At 39.6% G+C, this 25000-nt stretch overlaps 2 protein-coding genes across 2 annotated transcripts in view; both read right to left on the bottom strand.

Moving 5' to 3' along the window:
• Window positions 1–12342: 12342 nt before the first annotated feature.
• Window positions 12343–14769, bottom strand: LOC138037534 (uncharacterized). Its single transcript, XM_068883447.1, has one exon. The coding sequence runs from the start codon at window positions 14767–14769 to the stop codon at window positions 12343–12345; it is 2427 nt and encodes an 808-aa protein (XP_068739548.1).
• A 7274-nt stretch (window positions 14770–22043) lies between these two features.
• Window positions 22044–25000, bottom strand: part of LOC138028240 (short transient receptor potential channel 4-like) — a 31312-nt gene continuing 28355 nt past the window's right edge. The window contains exon 8 of the mRNA XM_068875710.1: window positions 22044–24423. Within this exon, the coding sequence (XP_068731811.1) occupies window positions 24205–24423 (219 nt within the window). The 3' untranslated portion in view covers window positions 22044–24204. The remainder of the gene's footprint in view (window positions 24424–25000) is intronic.

Here is a 25000-nt window from a genome sequence, read left to right as displayed (position 1 = left end):
GTTGTTCTATAAACGTGCTTTACTAAGCTGTCATTCCTCTCCACTTATAGTTAGGAATAAAAAAATCCATCTCCATGCTATTCTTAATATGTAATCGGGAGTAGGTATTATTCACGTTATGTCATACCGTAAGGTTGGTGGACATAAACAAAATATCTAACGTTAAATCCTTTTTGTTCATCCATTAACATTTGAACATTATATCATTGTAATCGTTACGAGCCGATTTATCAACCTCGTTCCCAGGGGTCTCTCTTGAGGAGTAGGAGAGAACCCTGGAACTTGAATAGAATATTTGTATGAGTATCAGAATATCGTACATTGTAAGACCTTAAGTACCGAATTCGAAATTTAAAACAATAACGAGAATACAATTGGTAGTATCCCTGAAAATAATACAGTCTTATGAAAACACAGTATGTCGTCAGTTTTGCTTGCACGTTTATTTTTTAGAAGTTGCTAGGAATTTTACAGAGTGACCAAGATGTGGTGACAAAGCCTAAACCTTAAAACCTTATTACAAGAGAGATTTTATTTGATGTCATCGCGTTTTTAAGTGAATTCCATAGACCAAGGATTTTCTTACATCTGAAATGTACAGTATCTGATCATAATTCTCAGGTGCGATGATCACCTACATGGTTTTCCGTGTTTTGCAAGTAAATCACAGACTCCTTAACGATGCAACTCCCAATTTGCCACAAAGTGTCCCCTTAAGTTAAAGAACTTCACGTATTACCTTTTGGCTACGTATTTTCTTTAGAGGGTCACTTTGTGACGCTCGCACCAATTATCGTTATACACCAAGTGCCTGTATTGGATAACCCTCAGAAAACCCGCAAGTTTATTGTTGCTGTGTGTCCTAACATTCTCGGAAATTCAAAAATTGAATGACTTTGCCCTCTTCTAAAACCGGGTTTTCTGATATTGGGAGACAATGCACCTGAGCTACATTATTTCCACTTTGCCTTAAAGTGGCTGTGTCACGGCACGGCAGTTGATTTTGCTTAGTTTTATCAATTACTCGCCTCTATTCGCTATACAACTTAACGTTAACCCAGAAATTGCTTTTAAACAACTCAAATCAAAGCCTCATGCCAAAAAGTATGTGTCAATAATACAAAATGTTAGTTTCAAACAACAGAGATAAACTTTGAAAAGATGTTAGGCTGAAAAACAGTTTTCAAATCCTTCCATTGCAATCCACTTCAATCTTCTACAATTTTGCCCATCCCTGCCTCCCTCAATGTTTTTCGTAGTTATTCTTACGTTTCAGTTGATTTGGTTACCAATTACCAGTCGCTTAATTTGGCTAAATTTCATGACACAGTCCCTTTAAAGCTTCGCTTCTTACAGACTGTTCAACCTCCCGTTCAAGCATCATTTCCCGATATCCCAGCTATCTGGAGGTTAATTTGTTAATCATTCTACGCTACTAAGCTGATGACAGTAATGTCCTCCAGCCATATCCAAACAGCACACTCCTCCGGTACCACAATCCCTGGAATCTTTGCATGATTTGAATCCAGTGTAGTATGGATTTCTCAATGGACAGACCGCTGACACTAAAACCGAAAAAAGAGTAACATTGAATATTGGATAACACAGCCTTTGCTGTGGTATGGCTCGGACACAGTTCTGCAAATGAAATAATTCCTGGCTGACAGCTTTCGTACACATTTTGTTTGCCAGGGAGACGAATATTTTCTTGTGATTAAGATTTCTTTGGTAGAATTCGAATGGTTATACACCCTTTTAATAAGTCTAATATATGCCGTTTTCCGCTAATGACGTCGAACTCGTGCTTTCAAATTTTATTCAGAAATGTACAAAGGCTTCAAACTTTTCCGATTTCTTTTGTTGTTTTAAGCCTTTGTACATTTCTGAATAAAATTTGAAAGCACGAGTTCGACGTCATTAGCGGAAAACGGCATATATTAGACTTATTAAAAGGGTGTATAGTCCACTGTTTTTGTTCGTCTATATTTATTCATCTGTTTTATAGCGATACTCACCATTACGTCACCTATAGTAGGGAATTTAAGATCTACAACGGCGACGGTCGACGAAAACGTCACCTCAAGATATAACTCTCCTTTATCATAAGTCTTTCGCGATTATTCAGTCTCCTTCGCGTCCTACAATGTGGGCGAAGTATCCTAGAAATAAATTGGTACGAGCGTTTTCAGACTTAAAATAGAGAATGAAGGATTCTCTGTTGCATGCTCACGTTGTCGTCAAAACTCCAAATTTAGGGACCTTAAGATCTACGACGGCGACGTCTACGAAAACGTCACCTCAAAATAGAACTTCGCTCTGGTAAAAGTCTTTCGCGATTATTCCATCTCGTTCACTTCGTGCAATATGGGCGAAGTATCCTAAAAATAAATTGGTGCGAGCGGTTTCAGACTGAAAATAGAAAATGAAAGATTCTCTCTTGCATGCTCGCGTTGTCGTCAAAACCTCAAATTTAGTGATTTCACGTCGTCGTCACGCAGAGAACCGCAAAAATATGAGCTAAAATCCGTGCTGCACGTGCAGCACGATTATTTATGCTCTTTTAACCAATGATATCATTGTTTTGTGGCGTTTTCGTCGACGTCGTCGTCGTAGATCTTAAGCTCCCTTTTGGTGATTTCACGACGTCGTTATGCAGAGGACCGCCAAGATACTTGCTAAAATCCGTGCTGCACGTGCAGCACGATTATTTATGCTCTTTTAACCAATGATATTATTGCTTTGTGGCGTTGTCGTAGTCGTAGCCGTCGTCGTTTCTTAAATTCCCTAGTCCTTAATCACACGGCGGCCATGTTGAGTCCCGAGGGATTGAAAGCTTTTGTTTTTGCGCACCAAAACTCGTTCCCAAACATCTCAACCCGAGGCTCGGGGTACAAAATGGCCAATATGGCCGCCGCGCGAATGAGGTTAAAGGTCCATTATCATTAATGTGCCAACCAGAGATCGATTGGTTGTCGACAAAATGGTTCTTTTTTTCTGTGGTTGGCAAAATTTAACTATCAAGAGAATTGTTTATAAACAGTGAATATCGCTATTGAAAGGTCTTGAGTTTGTTGGTTCTGTACTCTGCTCCGAATGGTTTTTCTTCGGGTATTCCGGTTTTCCTCTCCCCTCAAAAACCAACCTACGATTTGATATGAGTCGAGTTGATTTGGTTTGATTTTCTGTACAGCGGTGACCCCAATTAGTGCCCCAGGGCTAAATGCAGTTGACACTCAAATGAAATTCAAGTTCATCATCGCTTACCTCGAGGAACGCACATCTTTTTACCATATTCACATTTGGGTCTACAGCATCTCATGCCGCTTTCAAAGCAATCATCGTCATTATTGCATGGAAATGAGTAAAGTAAGTGAAGGCAAGACAACGATTTAACTGGGGCACATGATCCTGATAAGGAAAAAAAAAAGTCATCATGGAAGTAACTGCTCTTGTTTTTATGCCATTTCAACTTCAATCTTAAACGAACAGCGGCTATATTAAAGCTGGTTTCCATTTTCCTCATAAGCTGACGACATACATCTATTATTATTTGTTCTGCTTTGCCAAGAATATTGACAAAGACTATTTTCATAAATGGCTTCCTCCTTTATATTCCTTGGTATTTATGTTAGTTAGAGCTGCTCTCCTCATTTTAAAAAAACATTCTTTTAAAATCTGCTCGCAGGAGCGAGGCTAGAAAGGCTTATTAGCATAAAAAAAGAATAATATTTAATTTGGCTGCCATTATGAAAGAAGTCAATAATTGTTTTAGTATAAATACACAGGTGATTATTTCAAAAAAGAAAAAAAAAAAGGACATTTCAAAGCGAAAATCATCTTCACTTACAGTGGCAAAACGACAACTGGCAGCCATTTTGTCCGTAGAGGTGATTATAGGCATCCCATGAGATATCCCTCAGAGCAAGAGCATCCAAGAAAGCCCTCAAATTGGCAAGGAGGGCCTATTGTTGTAAACAACCCAGGAAAAAAAGGAAAATTATTTTAACTAAGCTTTGATTGTAAATAATGTAATGTATTTTACCTTGTTCAAGGATGGTTTTATCTGTCCCATAAATCCCTTTCCTTCTCTTTCTATTGTCGACGAGAGGCCACTGGATTCTTCTATAGAAAGACAATTTAATCATCGCATTAGAAAGATATCCACAAAATAACAAAAGCACCAACAAGATTCCGTACAGGTTATATTGTCTTGTGCTTGTTCTTCTTAATGTTGAACACGACTATCAGGTGATTGCCAGGCACTGACAAGAATTTCACTTACCTGTTGAATTATTCATGACACCCTCTGTTTCATTAACCAGAGTTTTATTATCTCTACTATGCGCTGCAAGAAATAAATAAAACAAGGGAAAGTCAATCGTTACCAAACCTTATATAATTACAACCGGACCAGGCTACGAAACGAATAAAATACAATCCAGATAAAGCTTACGTTTCGTTTCATTTGTACATTAAGGGACACGGATTTTCTTACACAAGTCGGCCTCCGAGCGTTTATCCTCCTAACGATGATATACCTCAGAGGACAGACTGGACAGACTACAACACCGGGAACGCCATGTCCTTCTCCTTGCAAATAGTGTGCGGGTTCTTTTACATCCCACAGGTTTATAAACATTGAAGGGCTGTGAGACGACGCCTATGGCTTATTGTCCTTAATCCAAAAACAAAATTGAGGGCACTCACGCATTTTTCAAAAATAATTAATTATGATCCTTGCAATTATCAGGACAATTTAAACAATTGTCTCTCATAGCGCTATCCACCGGATAAATGCTATCCTAGTATTTGTTTATAACAAGGACTATTTTGAGGTATTCTCATGCTTAAGGAAGCTCGAACAAGTTTCAACGCCTCCAAGTGACGCTCTTATTAGAAGGATTGGCACCACAACGTTGTATCATAAATTGGCAATATTGTGGTACCAAATAAAACACGAATTATTGATGAACAAGATACAGTCATTATTGTGGCATAATATGTCACCGTGGCAACGGTCAAGCCCTGTAAAACCACCCTTTATTTGTCTTTAGTTGCTTATATCTCAAAAACGAACTCCTTGAGCCCCATTTGTTATTTCTGAAAAGTAATCAGAAGTTTAAATAAAATTATGTCCAGTGGATTCAGAGCCACCTTAATTTTGGAATTTCTTTAAGGTAGCTCTGAATCTTCTAGACACATTTTTTTAAAACTTTGCAGAAAGCTTCATCATGGCCTTCTAATCACTTTTGAGCAATTAAAAAGGGGCTTCACCAAGTTCGTTTTTGAGATATGAGCAACTAAATCCAAAATATAGGGTGTTTTTGCTGGGCTTTCCCGTTGCCAAGGTAACTTATATATCACAATAATGATCGCATTTTGTTTGGAAATAATCGGTGTTTCATATGGTACCATAACATTGCTGTTACGTGATACAGTGTTGTAGCGTTATTCGATCTAAACAGAGAGTATTCTAAGTCTTAAAACCCTTTCGAGCCTCCTTAAGCAACGACGACGGCAACGGCAACAAGAACGTCATCTCAAATTATAAATTCACCTTATTGTAATGAACTCGTGATTATTTCAACCTTTTTAATATGACAAGGTTGTGGTAGTTCCTCAAAACTGACAGTGGTCCGAACGGCGGTTAAATTAGGGGAGAAAATAAAAATTTATCCTCGAGTGCTAACGTTCTTCATAAAACCTCAAATTTGGCTATTTCACGTTGTTGTTTTGCTGACGACGGCAAAGAAATGGACAAAAGTGAAAACACACTTGCCAGGCGTGCAAAGCTTTTGTTTTTGCCCACTAATATGCAAATTTGTGACATTCTCGTCTCCGTCGCCGTTGTCGTTGCTTAAGGAGGCTCGAAAGGGTTTCAACACTTGGAAGACTCTTTGTTTAGATCGAATAACGTTATAACACTGAAACATTGAAACGGAAATAAGAAAATTAGTTGTTTAGTCACTGTCAGGAGTCCATGGCTAGGACCATACAAGTTCCATACTTGGCTTATGTCACAGCACTCACAAAGACCAAGCTATTTTTAGAGGGCTCTTTTAGTACATTTTCTTCAAAAAAGTGTGCTCCAGTCCACATGAATGGCCATTCCGAGCCCCCAAGGGTAACTGTAAATATGCAAGGCTTACAGTACAATAAATTATTGCCGTACAAGACTTCTGGGGGAATTTCAATTAGCAGAACATTATGATCTTAAAATAGAAATGAAAATGCTGTGGCACATATATATACAAGGTAGTACCCCTGGCCCCACTTGTTCAAAAGGTGGATAATGCTATCCACTGGATAACTCTCTATCCATTGGATTGAGCAATTGGTTTCGCTATGACTTATCCACTGGTAAGAGAGTATGAAGTTACTCTCTTGCCACTGGGTGGTGATTTATCCGGCGGATAGCGCTATTCATCGTTTGAGCAACTGGCCACGGGTCATTAGAGAGTTTAAAAAACGACGACGGCTACGGCAATGACAACGCTAAAAGTAAGTAATATTATTGGTTAAAAGAACCAAAATGATCGTGCTGCACGTGCGGCACGCATTTTTGTACATTTCTCTCCCGCATTTGTCAAAACTACTACATGAAATGACCAAATTAAAGGTTTTCGCGACAACGTGGACAAACTACAGTGAATCTTTCGGTCTCACGCTTTCCTTCAAATCTGTCCGTACCAATCCAGATGGAATAATCAAGAAATACTTTTCTTAGCTCAAACTTTTATTTTAAAGTGACGGTTCCACCGCCGTAGCCGTCGTGGTTTCTTAACCCTTTCACCGCCGAGGGCTTCCCCATTGACGAGTAAAATCGTTTGGCGTTAGACAGAGTAAAATATATAAGTGTCAATTTGCATTTATGGCGGTGAAAGGGTTAAACTCCCCATTGTCAGGACGAAAACGGCAGGGAAATGTACTAAAATGTACCGCACACGCGCAGTGTGTGAAAAACCATTATCTTTTTAACGATTGTTTTCTTTCGTCGTTGTGTCTTCGACAACGATGTCGCGTAAACTCCCTATAGAGTGTTTTCGTTCATGTGACCTGCAGCCATATTTGCAAAAGGAAGAATTTTCATACAAATAGAGTTCAATAAACTATTTAAATATAGTTTACGTCATAGAAAGTGCGGCGTACGGGGTTTTATTCACGAGTTGTTTGTTGTCAAAAACCCGAACGAGCGAGGAACACATAAGACGAGAATTTTCATTAAAATAGTTTTCTGAACGCAAATTAGAAACAAACACTCACTAACAATAGAACCAAATGCAAATTTAATTTAATTCAATAACAAAGTACGATTTGCACGAGATGCACGAGATGCACGAGTGATTGGCATGGAAACGCCTTTACGCTATCGTTGATTGGTTATACTTCCACATGTGAAAAAGCTGTACGCCATTGTGATTGGCTGTATAAGCCTTTTCCACATGTGAAAATAAAGCGAATAGATTTGTACAAATGAGCTTTATGCAATAAAATTCTCATGTTATGTGTAATAACGGTTTTGTGCTTAGTTACCTGGCCGCGACGACGACTACGGTCAAAAACAAAACAATAATATCATTGGTTAAAAGAGGAAAATAATCGTGCTGCACGTGCGGCACGCATTTTAACACATATTTTTGTGGTACTCTGCATAACAACGACTTCAAATCAGCACATTTGAGGTTTTGACGACAAATATGAGCATACTGATGTGAACCTTTCATTCTTTTTGTTATTTACTTCGAAAAGTTACGTGGCAATTTATTTTTAGGATACTTCGCCCACATCGTACGACGTGAACGAAATTATTTTGAAGCAACATTTTCGTCAACGTCGCCGTCTTATCGATCGTAAACTCCCATTACCTACTCAGTGAATCAATGTGGGATGTCTCCGACTACGTCACACACGCATAAATTAATTTGGTAAGAAATACTGAGCAATCTAAAAATAATTTGGCCTCAGAAAACAATAACTCACACCAGGGATACCAGTTGTTCGCTCTTCTTCATCAACTCCTGCGTCTGCTTAATGATTCGCAAAAATCTGTAGTTTTTGTCGGTACTTTCTTAGAAATCGTATAAAATATCAAGTTTTCAGGGACAAAATTTTAAAATCAATTAAGATACTTATTTATTTCTGCAATGTGGAGCATGTCCGATAAATGTAATTTGGGTTGAATAATGTTGTTTGTTCATAAAACGTATGCATTTTTACTGCCCACATAAATGGGTGGTGCAGAAATTCTGCAGCCCCGTTTGTGACTGCATGCCGCAGAAATTCTGCAGCCCCATTTGTGACTGCATGCCGCAGAAATTCTGCAGCCCCCATTGTGACCACATGCCACAGAAATTCTTCAGCCCCATTTGTGACTGACTATGCCGCAGAAATTCTGCAACCCCCTCAACTATTGAAAGTGAAGAAATCTTAAGCCACCTGAAATGATGGTAAGTTGCAGGAATTCTGAGGCCCTCACAGAATGATCATACATTTCAGATTGACTAAATATATTCAAATGCACCCCCCAAATCACAACCTCTAGGATGTCTTCAATAATTATGTGTAATTAAACCAATCTAAGAATTCTCTAACAAATGTTTAAAACTATTTACAAACTAATTAATGGTATTTACACAAAAAATACTTCTACTGTATGTACTGCCTTGCAGTCCAGAGACAAGGACAAGGTACTGCTTTTAGGTCTCCCCGGTTTACACAAAATTGTTTGAAACAGTTGAACATATTTGTACATTATTTCGAGACAATTCAGTCAAACTAGAATCAACAAGACAATGGTGATGCATTATACCGATCTTTTAGAAAATTTCTTGTCGATGGCATAAGTTTGCTGTCCTCAGTGAGCTGGACAGAACTGCAAACAATACATGTCTTAGGTAGCCCCTCCACTCATGGTTGCGCTCTTCTGCGGGGTAGATATGTCCCTTTCCAATAGTGCACTTCAAAATAGTTATCCTCAATGGGAATGACTTTTCCTATCACTGGTTCCCTTTCAAAGTTGCTAAAATACAAGGCCACAAAGCAGCCAACTTCCAGAGAGGTAAGAAAATCATCATCCACCATCTCCACTGGTACTTCCCTTTCTCTGGGATTTCTATACCGGCCAGTGTAAATCTGAAATGTTTAAATATCAAAAGCATAAATGATACTGTTGCATAGCATCTTCTTACACATGATATTATCAAATAGATTCAACATTGTTAGTGATGATAACACAATCGTACATGTACATTTCTTGGCAGAAATTAATGCAAAATTGCCCCCAAAGGAATAAAAAACAAAACAAAAAAAAATGCCCAAAACTCACAAATTAATATCAAATGGCCCTTTTCCCATAGCTCTGCGAGCAATATTTAATCTTATTCCAGTTCTCATCATGTATTCACTTCTTGGGTAGGCTGGATTTCTCTTTCCCTAAGCTGTGGGATTACAGAATATCAAAATATCATGATATTTTGATATTATCAAATGATATTTGATTCATATTTAGTACGCCATCTCACGGTGATATTTTGATATTATCATGATATTTTGAGATTTAAGAATCAAAACCATAATAATCACAAATGTGTGCTGCCACGTTCTTTATTCATATCAATATTTTGATATTATCATGATATTGTGATATTATCATGATATATCAAAATATCAAGCCCCTTAACACTTAATCACATCCAGGAAAACATTTGAGATTATGCTATTCATATCAAATGATATTTGATTCATCTTTAGTATGCCATCTCACGGTGATATTTTGAGATTTAAGAATCAAAACCATAATAATCACAAATGTGTGCTGCCTCGTTCTTTATTCATATCAATATTTTGATATTATCATGATATTGTGATGTTATCATGATATATCAAAAAATCAAGCTCTTCAACACTTAGTCACATCTAAACATTTGAGATTATGACATTGATGTCGCTATTCCATGATATATCATGCTAGTTTCTCAGTGGGAAAATCAAAATATCACTTATTTTCTCAGTGGGAAAATCAAAATATCACTTATCAAAAATTATATATCATGAAATTATCACTAAAGACTGCAAGAAATGTATGAGAGAGTTTTTGATATATCAATAAAGACAGCAAAGATTGATATTATGATATTCTGCAATATCGCACCTCACTCCGAAATTGTAAGTAATTCTGAGCTTCTATTACTCCAAAAGAGCGTTGTTTCCCAGCAAACTAAAAGGGTTGCTTACAAAAAGCGTGAATAAACAAAAAAATCCTGTCATCTAAACATCCTTTGCAAAAATTATCCCGCCACTGAGGTTTAAAAAGCGGCCTTGACTGCCAGAAGGTATAAAAGGAACGATGGAAGGTCATCGCTTCGAACGGCACCATTTTTTTACATCACAGCGCTCAGTTGGGAAACTGGATGCTACAAGCTTTGTCGCACGGATCTAGTGCCAAGTCATCCTCCTTCTTTTCATGACGAGCGTGAAGTGCACGCAAGAGCGTGGTAACTCCCGGTTATTTTATCGGCCCCGATAAGTACCGGGAAACTTTACGGGTGCTTCAAGAAAGACTCTTTCGGTCCTGATAAAGTTTCCCGGTAACGGTCCCGGTAAGTTAAAGGGCCCGGTAATTACCGGGACTTTCGAGAAACGAGCCCCTTGTAAGATAACAATCGCGGATTAACTGTTCATAACTGATTAGCGATGGGAAGGATAGCAACGTTTTACTAGATATCAGATTATACTATTGCAAATTAATAACTGCTGCACTAGCGCTGTGTTTACATCTTTGGACTTCGACGAAAAGCTTTAAGTCCTGAAAAATAGACCTTAAGAATCTATAGACCGAGTTCATTGGTAAAGACTCGTGATTGAAGGACACAGAAAGAAAGCCTATATCTGCAGAGTTCGATTCGAGGCGATGAAAAAAAAAAAAAAAAAGAAAGCACTAAGTAAACTGAAACACCAAGGTCAGGATCCCGATCCCGACATTTCTTCTCGAGATCCTTGATATGGACGTTTCACGTCGTTGTTTAGCCTAAGACGTCACAAAAATGTACCAAAATGTAAAACGCAAGAAAGGATCATGCCGAGACATGTTATTTTTATTAAACCCATATTTTTGGCCTTCTTGTACTGGCCGACCCCAACTGCCATAGTAGAGAGGAATCCGAAACCATCGAAGACAAAGCCAACGCTGTTACTTTCATTCTTAGTCAAGAATCCGCGTGCTGCATTTATATTTATTCGCATGAGACATCGCGATAAAACTAATTCGGCAAATTGCTTGGAAGGGCAACCAATTTTGTCGAAGATCTGTGAAACAAGAGTCGACAAACTGTTAGTGTTCTTTCAAGCTAAGACAAATTTTCGAATTTTACATTGGGTATCTGCAGAAACTCATAAGGGTTTATGAGCTGGTATCTGATGACCTTCCGTCTGGTTTGGTAATTTCATCTACATTGACTAGCATGTGGCCATTATGCACAATCTTTGATTATATTAATATTTTAGTCATCGGAGGCATCGGAGTGTCCGGACGAAATATATTTCGTAATGATAATGCGCCAGACGATCTCAAACTGACCCCAAGGACTCGATATGTCCAGAGTCTGGATAATCCTTCCGACATATATTTCTTTCTCCTTTCGTCGACCAAGGCAACATTAGTTTCTATCGGGTTATAGAAAAAAAAAAAAAAGCAAAAACCGCAGTTGCGCATAATGTTTGGAGGCCGACATTTTTCGAAGTGCGCGTGCTCAGAACAGAAAATTCGTACTCGTACTCGTCCTTTTCCTCCAGCGATCTAAAGGTCCCAGCCGGGTATTGATAATTGCCCGGATTCTGGCTCGAGTGTATAGCTTAGATCCTGGGACTACGTAGTTTTAGTAGCCTCATAAAAACACTAAAGATGGTTCATACAAAAAAAAGTTAGCGAAAAAAGTCGGGCAAGATTTCTCTGTCATGACAACTTGCTATTGGTCTCTCAAAAGCTAGCATGATGTTATTCAACAAGAAGGTTATGCCAGGCATTCAATATCTTCGCAAAGTGGCATTTCCTTTGTAAGTTGCATGCATACTTTGAATATTAGCACTGTTTTCTCGATTTGTGTGTGTCTGTCGTCGAAGATAAATACTTTTAAAGATTGCACCGTAACCAGGATGAGACATGTTGTGAATCTGAAAGACGTTCTCTGGTTAAAAATTGGTTAAAAATTATAAGCTTTCGGCTATCTATCTATAGCCTTTAACGAATGAAATATAAGAAGCACGAATTAAAATATATACGAAAAGGGGTGTAAAAATTCGATGCGGGTGAGAACTAAAATATGAATAAGAATGATCTAGAAAAAATTACAATAAAATAGAGTATTGTCTCGGTAACGGTTTAGAATTATTGTCCGCGTTAACAGTTTTAGCGGTATGCCAGGATTCCAAGGTTTTTCTAACACGGTAGTTGCCTTTGTCAATCACGCATGCATTATTAAAGTCAATAGAGTGGTCATTCTTCCATGCATGGCTGGCAATGTTAGACCCTTTCGCGAAATTTTTTAGGTTTCTTTGATGTTCTTTTTTCCGCGTTAAAAAGCATCTTCCAGTTTCGCCAATGTAACTCCACGGACAGTCCGAGCACGGAATTTTGTAAACAACATTGCATTGTTGGTCCAAGGGCTGTCTTGTTTTTGGGGATGGGAATTCTTGCTGAAGGGTTTTAAGTGGTTTGGTGACGACTCGAATTTCATGTTTGCGTAATAATCTCATGAGGGGCTCTGTCAAGCCGCTAATATATGGAAGGCACGCAAATCCATGGGGTGTATTCTGTGGGTCAACCCAACTAAAGAACATTGCTACCAATTCTTCTGGTGATGGTACAGTTGGTGATGGTGGCTTCTTTCTATTTTTGGAAATATAAGAGATGACTGAGGACGGGTAGCCATTGGCTTTTAGTGCATCTGTGACATAGTTGGTCTCGCGTGATTTTCCTTCGTTAGTGCTTGGGAGATTAGACGCACGGAATAACAAAGTAGAGGCTGTGCTGATTTTGTGTTTTCTCTCATGATGTGAGGAGAAGTCTAGATATCTATCAGTGTGGGTTGGTTTTCGATAAACGTCAATGACAGCAACACCATTTTTTCTTGACACTAAGGTGTCAAGGAAGGCAATTTGTCCATTGTTCTCTTCTTCAATGGTAAATGTGATCTTAGGGTCGACAGCGTTTAAGGTGTCGTGGAAGGAATGGACAGCAGCTTTCTTGATGACAACAAAGCTGTCGTCAACGTATCGTTTCCAAATCCTTGGCGGAACAGTGGCGGAGCTGATGGCTGACTCTTCTATCACTTCCATACAGAGGTTAGCGACGATAGGGCTAACAGGGCTGCCCATGGCACAACCATGAATCTGCTTGTATGTGCGATTATTGTAGACAAAATAGTTGTTTGAAAGAGTGAAGTCAAGGAGAGAGATGATGTCGTCGGTAGAGAGGTTTGTTCTGGTCTGTAGTGTGTTGTCACAGTTCAGTTTATTGCGGATATAATCGCAAGCTTTATTCACTGGGATAGCTGTGAAAAGGGACACCACGTCAAATGACACCATGACTTCGTCGTCCAAGATTTCGATGTTAGCTACTTGTTTCGCGAACTGGGAGGAGTTGAGGACAGAATAACCATTAAGGTTCTGTATCGGAGAAAGGATATCTGATAGAAACTTGGATGTGTTATAAAGGGCGGAGCCGATACATGAAATGATTGGTCGAAGAGGGCAGCCAGGTTTATGGTGTTTAATAGAGCCACGAATGGCAGGTAGAGAACCATCTGTGGAACGAAGTTTGCGATAAGTAGCTTCGTCAATCTTATTTTCTCTTTTTAGAGCGAGGAGCTTGCTGTTCAGTTCTCTTTCAATTTTAGTGGATGGCGACTTGTAGACTTGTTGATAAGTGTCCGGGTCACTAAGTAGAGCTTCCATCTTGGTGTCATAGTCGGATCTGTCTAAAACAACGAAACAGTTCCCTTTGTCAGCTTTTGTTATCACACGTTCAGGATCATTTTTTAAGTCCTTTAGAGCTTTTTGTTCAGCATTCGTGATATTTTTATGTGGTGGAATTCGAGCTCTATGGAGTAAAGAAGCCGTAGTGGTTCGTATGGCGTCCTTCGAGTCATCGGGGAGGCGGGAAATGGCGGCTTCAACCTCAGAGACAATGTCTTTAACAGGGATGTTTCGTGGTGTTGGGGCGAACTTGGGGCCTTTCTCAAGTAGAGAACGTTCTGCCGTAGAGAGAGGTTTGTGTGATAAATTGATCACCCAGTTCTTTCTGTCGATCGTATTAGAGCTGTCATTTTTTGCTTCCATCCTTAAATTTGTAAACTTGTTCTCGTGTCTCGCTTCAATGTTGTTGCGGACTGATTGCGATCTCTTAATCAAATATTGTAGAAGCGTGGAAGAGATGTCATCGGTGACTAAGGTCGATAATTGCTGTTTGGATTCTTCGAGCGTTCTTTTCAAAACTCGGATTCTGTTGTGACAAATAGAGATTCGTGCTCGCATACAATGTTTGCTGGCCCGTTCCATAATGTTTTTGAACATCGGATGGTTGCCAGGTGGTTTAAATCTCAAAGACTTCGGAGTCCAATGGTTTTCCAATGCTTTGTGCGTAAATTGAAGATGGCGATGGTGAGCTTCGAGTTTGTAAGTTGTTTTTTCCATAGTCCGCGCTAATTTTAGGGCTTCCGACCCAGCCACTTGGCGAATACGTTTAAAAATTGCACCGTAACCAGGATGAGACATGTTGTGAATCTGAAAGACGTTCTCTGGTTAAAAATTGGTTAAAAATTATAAGCTTTCGGCTATCTATCTATAGCCTTTAACGAATGAAATATAAGAAGCACGAATTAAAATATATACGAAAAGGGGTGTAAAAATTCGATGCGGGTGAGAACTAAAATATGAATAAGAATGATCTAGAAAAAATTACAATAAAATAGAGTATTGTCTCGGTAACGGTTTAGAATTATTGTCCGCGATTCCAAGGTTCGAGTCGTCACCAAACCACTTAAAACCCTTCAGCAAGAATTCCCATCCCCAAAAACAAGACAGCCCTTGGACCAACAATGCAATGTTGTTTACAAAATTCCGTGCTCGGACTGTCCGTGGAGTTACATTGGCGAAACTGGAAGATGCTTTTTAACGCGGAAAAAAGAACATCAAAGAAACCTAAAAAATTTCGCGAAAGGGTCTAACATTGCCAGCCATGCATGGAAGAATGACCACTCTATTGACTTTAATAATGCATGCGTGATTGACAAAGGCAACTACCGTGTTAGAAAAACCTTGGAATCCTGGCATACCGCTAAAACTGTTAACGCGGACAATAATTCTAAACCGTTACCGAGACAATACTCTATTTTATTGTAATTTTTTCTAGATCATTCTTATTCATATTTTAGTTCTCACCCGCATCGAATTTTTACACCCCTTTTCGTATATATTTTAATTCGTGCTTCTTATATTTCATTCGTTAAAGGCTATAGATAGATAGCCGAAAGCTTATAATTTTTAACCAATTTTTAACCAGAGAACGTCTTTCAGATTCACAAGATAAATACTGTCGTCCACCCAAACAATCCACCATGCCACACTCTCACCAGTCTCCCACTTTTTTGGAGTGGGTAAATTAGCATTTCATTTCAAAATGCCGGCACTAAGAGTTTTTATATGAGCATTGCTTTCTCGATTTGCACTCGTTTGTAGTTCTGAAACATCCCCAACTACCACACTCGTGTAAGTCTCTCGCAGTTTTGGGAAAGGACAAATTGACCAGGTATGTAGACCTCACTAGAACAGTACAGTTTCCATCCATAATTATCGCTACGTGCCTGTGCATCGGACATTAAAGAATTGGAACATAACCCAACCGTCTCGACCGAGCAAGCTCAGTCAGCAACATATATTTAGTGTTTGGCATACCTCTGTGTTGCCTAGCTTGTAGTCCCTTTCCTCGCCTTCGCATCTTTTACCGCCATTTTTGGAGCTAAAAGGAAAATTTATACGATTATATCTCCAAGATACCCTGACATATGAGTCAACAAATAACATACCATTGCTATTTGATATTCTACCGAACTTTTCTATGGAATCAAGGATAATAATTTTCAATTTTTTTAATCATGACAATTATTTACGAAATTCTGATCTGCGAAATAGTGTTTTTTGTCCGAGCATTTTTCACAGTTCCGATTATTCCCGAATTTTTCCAAATGATCAATCGGTATGCCAGATGTTATCGTGACGTTTCAAAATGGCGCAAAACAACCGCTTGGCATGCTGGATGCTATTGTGACGCGTAGATTTGGGACCCCACCACAACCTCTTTTCTCAATTTCTCGCGCTTGGGACATGCACAGGCCAACCACGAACAAACAGAATACCCCAACCACTCAATTACGAAGCGTCTCTTTCGTCGACGCAATTAAGCAACAACGATACCTACTGCAAAGGGGACGTAATTCCAAAACATAGCTTTGCATTATCGTAAGTATTTCCCGATTATCACATCATGATCATGTTGTACAGTAGGCGTGAAGAATCCTACAAGTAGGTTGGTACGAATGAGAAAACTGAGTAGTCCTCGCACTCGGCTGGACAATTCACTATAGATGTTGAATGCTGCTGGTAAAATCCAATCGTTGTCAAGTTGAATCCGTTTTTACCTAGGTTAAATTGGTTATTCTCATTTTACGTGGCTTGTTTTAATAAGTACTAAGGTGAATTGAAGAAACTTTTTTTGAAGCCTAAATTTAAGCCTGGAGAAAGTTAGGATTTAAGATTTAGGATTGTTCTATATGGATATCAACTGACTTATTATACAAAAGTAAATAATGAAAATAATTGTGTTGGGTTGAGCATGCTCGTCGTTGTTGGGTAGACACTGTTATGTAGAGACTGTTGTCTGAAGATACTCAACTATAGATTTGGAGGGGTCCGAGTTAGAGTACTGGTCAGTGCGTAGTGCAGTTCTTCGTTTCCTTCCTATGTTATAATGTTGAGACTAAACAGATAAATGTATGAATACAGAAACCGATGAGATGATAGGAAACATTATTATAAGATGGTCTAAGATGTGTTGACATGCATAAGACAGGGCGGAAGGTATAGGTGATTTCAGCCCTTCTTAGGGGGCTGATAATTGCTTTAAATTAGGTGCATATTCAACCTACTGTAGGTAAAATGAGGATCACCAAATAACCTGGGTAAAAACAGATTCAACCTGGGATCAGATTTGACCGACGACATAAGCACGTGAAAAATTAAGGTGCGATAATATAAGATCTTTATGTCGACACTGTAAATCGTCAGTCCAAGCTAAAACATGGTTGTTTTCGCAAGAATCTGATTGTCTAATAAGTCATTTGAATTTCCCCAAGGAATCCGCAATTCTTAGATTTTGAGGCGGGATGGTCCACAGAAGAATTAGGCGGGCTCGATTACCAGCCCGGCGCTGTTTCGGGAAAAGGAAGCCTCGCTCCAGTGGCCCATTTCTCGAAAGTCCCGAAACTTAACGGGCCATTTCTTGGTGTAAAAATCCCCTTTGTAGCAAGAACGGAAAGGATTTCAGTCGGCTTCTTTGTAAATAGATTCTATCTCAGTTCTTTACAACTTTAAAATCTGGAGAACTGGCTAGAAAATCTTAGGATTATCTTAGCTTTAGGTTATATCAAGTACAAACAAATATTATGTTTCTTCTATTTATGTACGTATGTTAAGCGTGGGACGCGCGGTGGCCTCATGGTTAGCGCGCTGGACTCCGGATCGAGTGGTCCGGGTTTGGGCTCTGGCTGGGGGCATTGTGTTGTGTTCTTGGGCAAGACACTTTACTCTCACTCTCACGTTGCCTCTCTCCACTCAGATGCATTACTGAGTACTGGCGAATTTAACCCTGCGATGGACTGGCATCCCATCCAGGGGGGAGTAGAAATACTCCTAGTCGCTTCATGCTACAGAAATCGGGATAACCTCCAGCTTAATGGGCCACTTGGCTCGTAAGCAGACTTTACCTTTTACCAGAAACTCATAAGGGTTGAAAAGTGTAACGCGCGTTCACAGCTTCCGAATATTCAGTGCTAAGTACCATATTTGGAAAACCCTCGCTCCAGTTAAATTCGCGCGAGAACATTGGTGCTATTGCGTCACGGTGTTCTTGCGAACTGATTGGTTGAATGTTTCTCTCTTGTTGTTTCAAATATGGTACTTAGCAAATTGAATATTCAGAAGCTTGTTTCCCAGCACACAAGGGGCCGTTACACGTTTCAACCCTTTTGGGTTTCTGCTGTACAAGGCGAATAAAGGTGTATGCCAGGTATTATCATTTCCTGTAGTTAAAGTTTAATTTTTATTTTTTTTTTTGGAGGATACCTCTAATACGCACGTCGGTGGCTCAGTTGGTTGCGCTGTTATGCGGGAGACCCAACACTCAGATCTTGAAATAACTGAGGAGAAGGTGCTGGATTTGTAATTTCATTTCAAGTCTTCTCGGATAAGGAATATGAACCACAGGTCCCTTCAATCAACTTTTGTTCCTAAACTCTGTGGGACGTTAAAGATCCCACACACTATTCGAAATAGACTAGGGGATGGAGTCCCTATTGTTGTAGCTGTCTTGTTCTCTCCAGCAGAAGTGGCCGACTTAGCGTGATGTCTCTAAAAAAGCTTGTGGTGTACGAAGCCACCTAAGCAGAAACAGGCATAAGTCAAAAAGGGACTTTGCTAAGTGCTGGAACGTATATTCAGATACGAGCTTCCTTGAGCATGCGTGTGAACATGTGGGTGTATGGGTGGCACTAGGCTTTTATAGATTGTGCCCTGTTGAGAAATCAAGGAACTATTTGCTAGGTTGAAGCCGGAAGATTTACCCCAGACCGGCTAACAGAAAATGTAATTGACGTTGATTTCTTTGATTGTAAATGCTCACGTAAAAGTGTAAAAGTGGGAGATTATAATGGGATACACCGTAATAAAGGCTAGTTTTCAATAGCGACCTTCAGATTGCAGTACAAGGACAACTGCGTGTACGAGATCTCAGTTTTGAAAACGCGCAATTCGAAAATTTTCGTTCCCAGCACAGAAAAATCGCACTGGTACTTGTTCTCGTACTCCAGTCTGAAGGCCACTATTAAGCATAAGGCCGTCCGCTTCTTTTTCTCTGTTTACCTTCCCCCGACTGACCTATATTTTTGAGGTTTCAACCAAAAAAAGATATGAAGAAAGTAATGACTAAACTTTTAAGCGGAAATAGTAACTTCAATCCCAGGGTAAAGGTGACACTCTTCCACAGGAGAGGTTTTCTGTCCGCTTGGGATGAAAATATGTGAGCTGAACCACATTCAACTTCGTTCCCAGGGTCTCTCTTCCTTGCCTCTACCCTGGGAACGAAATTGAACCACATTAACTCTCTAACTCAGTCGTTCAGTCTACCCCTGAAACACAACTCTTTCTGCATCTTGAAAATTGTTCCTTTTCGATTGCTTCTAATGATATTATTTTTGCTTGTTTAGATTTTTTGAATACCACCGACTAAACACAAACTTAAAAAAACCCATCATTGTCGACGGTAAACGGAGGAAAAATACTTTTAAGGGAGAGGTCAGCAACATACAAGCTCCGTGGGGTATTGGTCATGGGTAACTTTTAGTAAATCAGTCAAAACGTCAGTCAAAACACACTAATTTACCTGATCTAATGCTTGTGGTGAGATCTGAAAACCAGCCTTTTTTAAGAGGAAAAACACAGTTAACCGATAACTGCAGTCCATAAAACTTAACTGTCATTTTTTCGGCTCCATTCAGGCAGTAAATTGTGGCATTACACAAAGTCACAACAAGTCGTAGTTTTAATACGAATTTTCACACTTTTTTTATAAAGTTTACTAGTCCACATCATGTCCAAAAGGCACACATGATTCCATTATTTCACAACGAACGATTTACAGCCGGAAATTGCAAAGCACCACCCATTAGGCGCTCTGGAAACGAGTCCTTTTCCTGCCGACACGAAAGCGCCTGGTTGTAGCACACTCATTTGACTGTGGACTAGTACTCTGGTCACTAATTATAAGTCAACTACACTGGTTCTTCTTCAATAGTTTTCTTTTTATCTCGCGCTAACCCTTTGGATAGATTGTCGAAAGTATATTTTTACGTTTTGTGATTCCAGACTTTTAAATGTACAACTGTACGGCGCATTCTTTTGAGACCGTTTCCCGAAAAAAATGACATATCCTGTCGTTTTTTTCTTCCGAGATGACCTTTTCTCTTCTGGAAGAGGTTACTCATCAAAAAAGTGAGAGAAAAACTTGAAGATCAAAGCGTCGAACACGGCTTTAAAACATACTGTCTCTTACTGAGTTATACCGCTAGACCAGGAGCTCATCAATCGGAAGGAAGCCTCTTTCTCCACTAATTCCTTGAGTTAACCCTTTCCCGAGTAAAGCTTTTTTTAGGAGAAGGTTTTTCCCGCGAAAAAGTATCATATTTTCCTTGACACTGAGATAGCTCTGTTTCGATTGGCCTTTACAACAGTGGGCGTGCTGAATCTCCCAAGGGATGCATTCTTTAAATGGAACCTCCACTAAAACAACAAAATAACTTTAAACCACAGAACACAAGGCTAACAATTAAATTTGTTCAAACTTTTTCCAATGAAAGCGTTTGTATCCGAAAGAAATGAATTTCAAAAACGCTTGTTTTGGCTTTCAAATTTCCTGGGCGCCGCCATCTTGAATAATTGTGACGTGTCGGGGTTGCCTCTCTGTTCTGCCCTAACGCTCTTTGTTCTGACACAAAGAGCGTTTGTTCTGGAACAATAGGGCAACCACGACACGTCACAATCATTCAAGATGGTGGCGCCCGGGAAATTTGAAAACCAAAACAAGCGTTTTTCAAGTTCATTTTTCTCGAATATAAACGCTTTGATTGGAAAAAGTTTGAACAATGTTAATTGTAAACAGTATGCTCCGTGGTTAAAGTTATTTTGTTAGTGGAGGTTCCCTTTAAATAAGTCTACTCGTGAGCGAAAGAGTTGACTACTAGGCCAGGGCCAAGTATGGGTGATAGAGGCTCTTCTTGATGAGCCGTTGGCAGGTGCGTGACATGTTTTGGTATTTAACGTGTCTGAAGGGCTGGCGTTAATTCAACCCAAGCTCTGATGGTGCTTCTAGCCACAGCAAAGCAAGTCGTCCAAGCCGAAAAAGAAGTAATTGCCAAAACACAGTTAAACCGATTATTACCTGTGTTCCTATTACAGGGTAAAACCCCCAAAAGAATGCGCCCTAAAAATGTAAACAACTCGGAATAATATTATACATGCAAACATAAAGTAATGATAAAGGAGCATTCAAGATTTAATTTTAAGCTTAAAAGACTACTAAAATCAATTGGAATAGTCATTAATTATTAATTATTAATTCTCACACTATAATTAAAGCAAACTACGAAATGATCAAAGATAAAATGTATGATAGACATATAGATCATCTCAGTAATGCACACATTTTGGTTAGTTCTCATCTATGATCTAATAGAGAATAGACGCAGAGCTGACGTCATCATTACAAACGTTTAACTTTTTACTATATAAAACCAATAAATTCCATGTTGCCGTGCGCCTCTTCAGTACTAAATCACTAAGGATGTCAAAATGTGGTAAGAACATTAGTGACACACTCGGCTATCCCCTCGTGTGCCACATTTTTGTTCTTACAACATTTTGACGTAATCTGTGATCTATTACTGAACAGACGCACGGCAACATGGGAGTCTATTTGTTAAGCAGATATTGAAACAGCGGATAAAAACCCGTTTTCTAAGATATATAGATCATCGCAGTTATCGAGCTACTCCACACAAGTTGTTAATAGGGATCAAGCACGCGCGTTTTTGAGACGCGGACGGTAACCGGAAGAGAACATTTCATGTGCCAGGACAGTGGTATCTCCCAGATTTTTATACTTATCATCTCTAATGGAGAAAGAATACTTAGCAATATAAATGTGGTTGTGTAAAGACAAGTTAAAAGAGAAAACAGCTCACTACTGGTTGCCGTCCGCGTCTCAAAAAACGCGCGTGCTTAAGCTCCCTAATGGCATCTATCATAATCTCTGAAACTAGAAATATACTTCTTAACTTCAAGTTCTAAGGACGTATCTGTTTCAGTTTAAATGATTGTTCTTTCAAATGAGAATTTTTTCCGCTCAGTGGATATCTTTAGGTTCGATTTCAGCCAAAGATATCTGACCATACCATCTCGTTTCAAGGGCTTTTCACCCACGTCTCCGCGGAGGAAAGCTCTGGGAATCAAGGTTACTGACCATATGTAGTGGTTGTTGATAAAACTACTCGTACCACGATACATGAGTGGCTCGAACCCCAGCACTCGCATTCCAAACTTTACTCCGTTTTCTATCCAATTGAAGTCAGTAAAATGAGTTCTAGTATTACCGAAGAGATGGGAATAGTCAACCTCGTTCCCAGGGCTTTTCGGCGCCAAGAGTAGGGCGGGCAGGAAAAGACTGGTAACGCGCCCTACTCTCGGCGGAGAAAAGCCCTAGGAACGAGGTTGGGGAATGGCACCACCCCTACCACAATAACTCCACAAGGCATAGGCTAGGAAAAGGAGCCTTCGCGTTGCCCTAGACTTCTCATTTCTTGAGATCTATCCATTTCAATTTGTACGATATTTTCCTTCCTCGAAAGTCCATATCTGTGTTATAGTTTCTGTATGGAATCGGGACTCGCTTGAAATGTCGTATGGTGTCTGTATCGATTCTTGAGATTTGTAGCTACTCCATATATATAGACTCTGATAGTCTCACCACGATTTTTTAAAAGCGCTCAACTTTACAGGAGCATTAGATTACACTATTTGATAAATGAAATCTAGGGCTTCAAAGATAATTCATCGCTTTTTTGCGACACCTCTGACCACAAGCACCTTAAGCGAGTGACCTTTAATTTTTTAAATTTTGGCAAGATTACACAGGGGCGCGCAATTTTCTACAATAAGGTCCATACGTACTCGACAGTTTTTGAGCGTGAATTTATCTCTGTGCGGGCATGAACTTGTTAACTCGTCTATTATGTTCAGGGTGCGAGGATCTCAGTTTTCAGTAAAATATTTTCGCGGAGGCAGAGCATGCATGGGAAGTGCAATGGAAAGTTCTCAAGAAATGCGATTCTTAGAGCAATATTTCAAAGAAATGCAATAATGATCAACTTCAGATGCAGCAAAGAATGATCATCGCAGTTGAGGGAGCCTGCCCCGCTGCATCGACTCAAACTCTGTTCAACTTCACTGTCATAATTATTTTGCTGTAAAAGAAAGGGGATGGGAAAAAGAGTTGAGCTTAAGACTTGAAAAAAGTGAGAAAGTGTGTTTTTCTCAGCGAGGCTGCGGGGAAGAGGCTCCGAGAATTCTCGATGACTTACAGATAAGCTTTTAAAGATTGTGCTAGTAAAAGTAGAATTAAATAATGCTCAAATAATGCTGGTTTTTTTAAATTATGCCATTTTTTCTTAAAATTACCCCTTTTGCAAAATGAGCGAAGCAAGTCCAAAAAATGTATCACGATCGTGTATTCTTTGTCTTAAGACAACGGTCTCTGGCTACATTTGCTGGTTCAGGTATGGTCTCTTCCCTCGTTTCCCACAGAGTCGGGCTGCGTGGCTGACGCCATTTACAGACTTACAAATGAGAGGTACTGGGACCAACACCATCAAGCAACTCCCGGTTCTACTTACAGACTTATGATAAATTTTGCCGGGAGGATAAATGTCTGTAAACCGGGTGAAGCATCACAAAAAGGCACCTTTCTACGTAACTAATTAAGGTTCTATCTTCTTCATAGAGATGGTTACCAAGACAACATCAGCAGCCTTTCGGAGAGACAACGCGCGCAAACGCACACCCACACACGCACACATTCACACGCGGGCACCCACATGCACTGAACCCACACGCACTCACAACCCTTTTCACAGACGTTGTTACTTGAAATACGAATCTCCTCTAGATGTTGTAATTAACTTAGTTCATACCCCCTTCTTTATATGGAGGATTACCAAGACTCTCAACAGGCCGAAAGCGAGATAAAAAACACGCATGCGTATCCACACGTTCATCCCCAACCCCCACGTTTAGTTTCTTTAGCAGCTTTCTTAGGAGAGCGCCCTTTTAAGATGAATTGCCGGCGAACCCTTGGTTGATCCGTGCACTGATCCTTTGACCTTGATCTGCACCTTTGCGAGACTTAAGCACACCACTCACAGGTTGCTTTCCCCTTTTGTTGTTATGGTCACTCTGGTCTCTGATCTCGCCTTTTCCTTCCTTCTTGCATTTGATGCATCTTTCAAGATATTCCAGCACCAGTTTTTTCATTATCCTCAATCGAAGCTAGATTTATTTTAGAAAGCAAAAACATTCGAGAGAATCAATTTACTTCTTCAACAAAGCTTTTTATCTCTGTGATATTTCTTTATCCTGGTTCATTCGTCCGACAGCAAAATGAAAACATAAGAAAATTCATGTGACGGCGTTGACTTTGCACTCGGTTGCTCGAGGTTCGAATCCCACTGTGATATCTTAATCGAAATCTACCACGCCTTGAAAATGGTCAATTGGTTTCTCTCCGCTAGCTGAGGTAATTAACCTTTGCCTACTGAGCGGGTCTCTAAGTCATTTTAATCTGTCTAACGCCAGACAATTTTACAAGTCAATATGGAAAACCTGGGTAAATTTAAATGAAAAAGGCAAACCCTGATGCCTCAGCACAGTAGAACAAAATCAGTTATTTCTCGTGAACTTGTCTCACTTGCAATTACAAAAATTTGGTTTATCAACGGAGTTGATAATGTAAATTGACCACCGTACAGAGATTCTAAAAGCTGACGTTTCGAAAGTGGCGTTGTGAAAGTGGCGCAGCGCGAAAGTTCGGGAACACTTCTTACATGCCTCCACACACCAATACGAG

This window comes from Montipora capricornis, chromosome 2 (genome assembly GCF_036669925.1).
Source record: "Montipora capricornis isolate CH-2021 chromosome 2, ASM3666992v2, whole genome shotgun sequence".
Lineage (NCBI taxonomy): Eukaryota > Metazoa > Cnidaria > Anthozoa > Scleractinia > Acroporidae > Montipora > Montipora capricornis.
Note: the sequence above shows the minus strand (reverse complement) of the source record. Positions and strands in the feature narration are given on the sequence as shown.

Coding starts and splice junctions, on each gene's coding strand:
- LOC138037534 (XM_068883447.1), bottom strand. CDS start 14,769: ATGTCTCATCCTGGTTACGGTGCAATTTTTAAACGTATTCGCCAAGTG.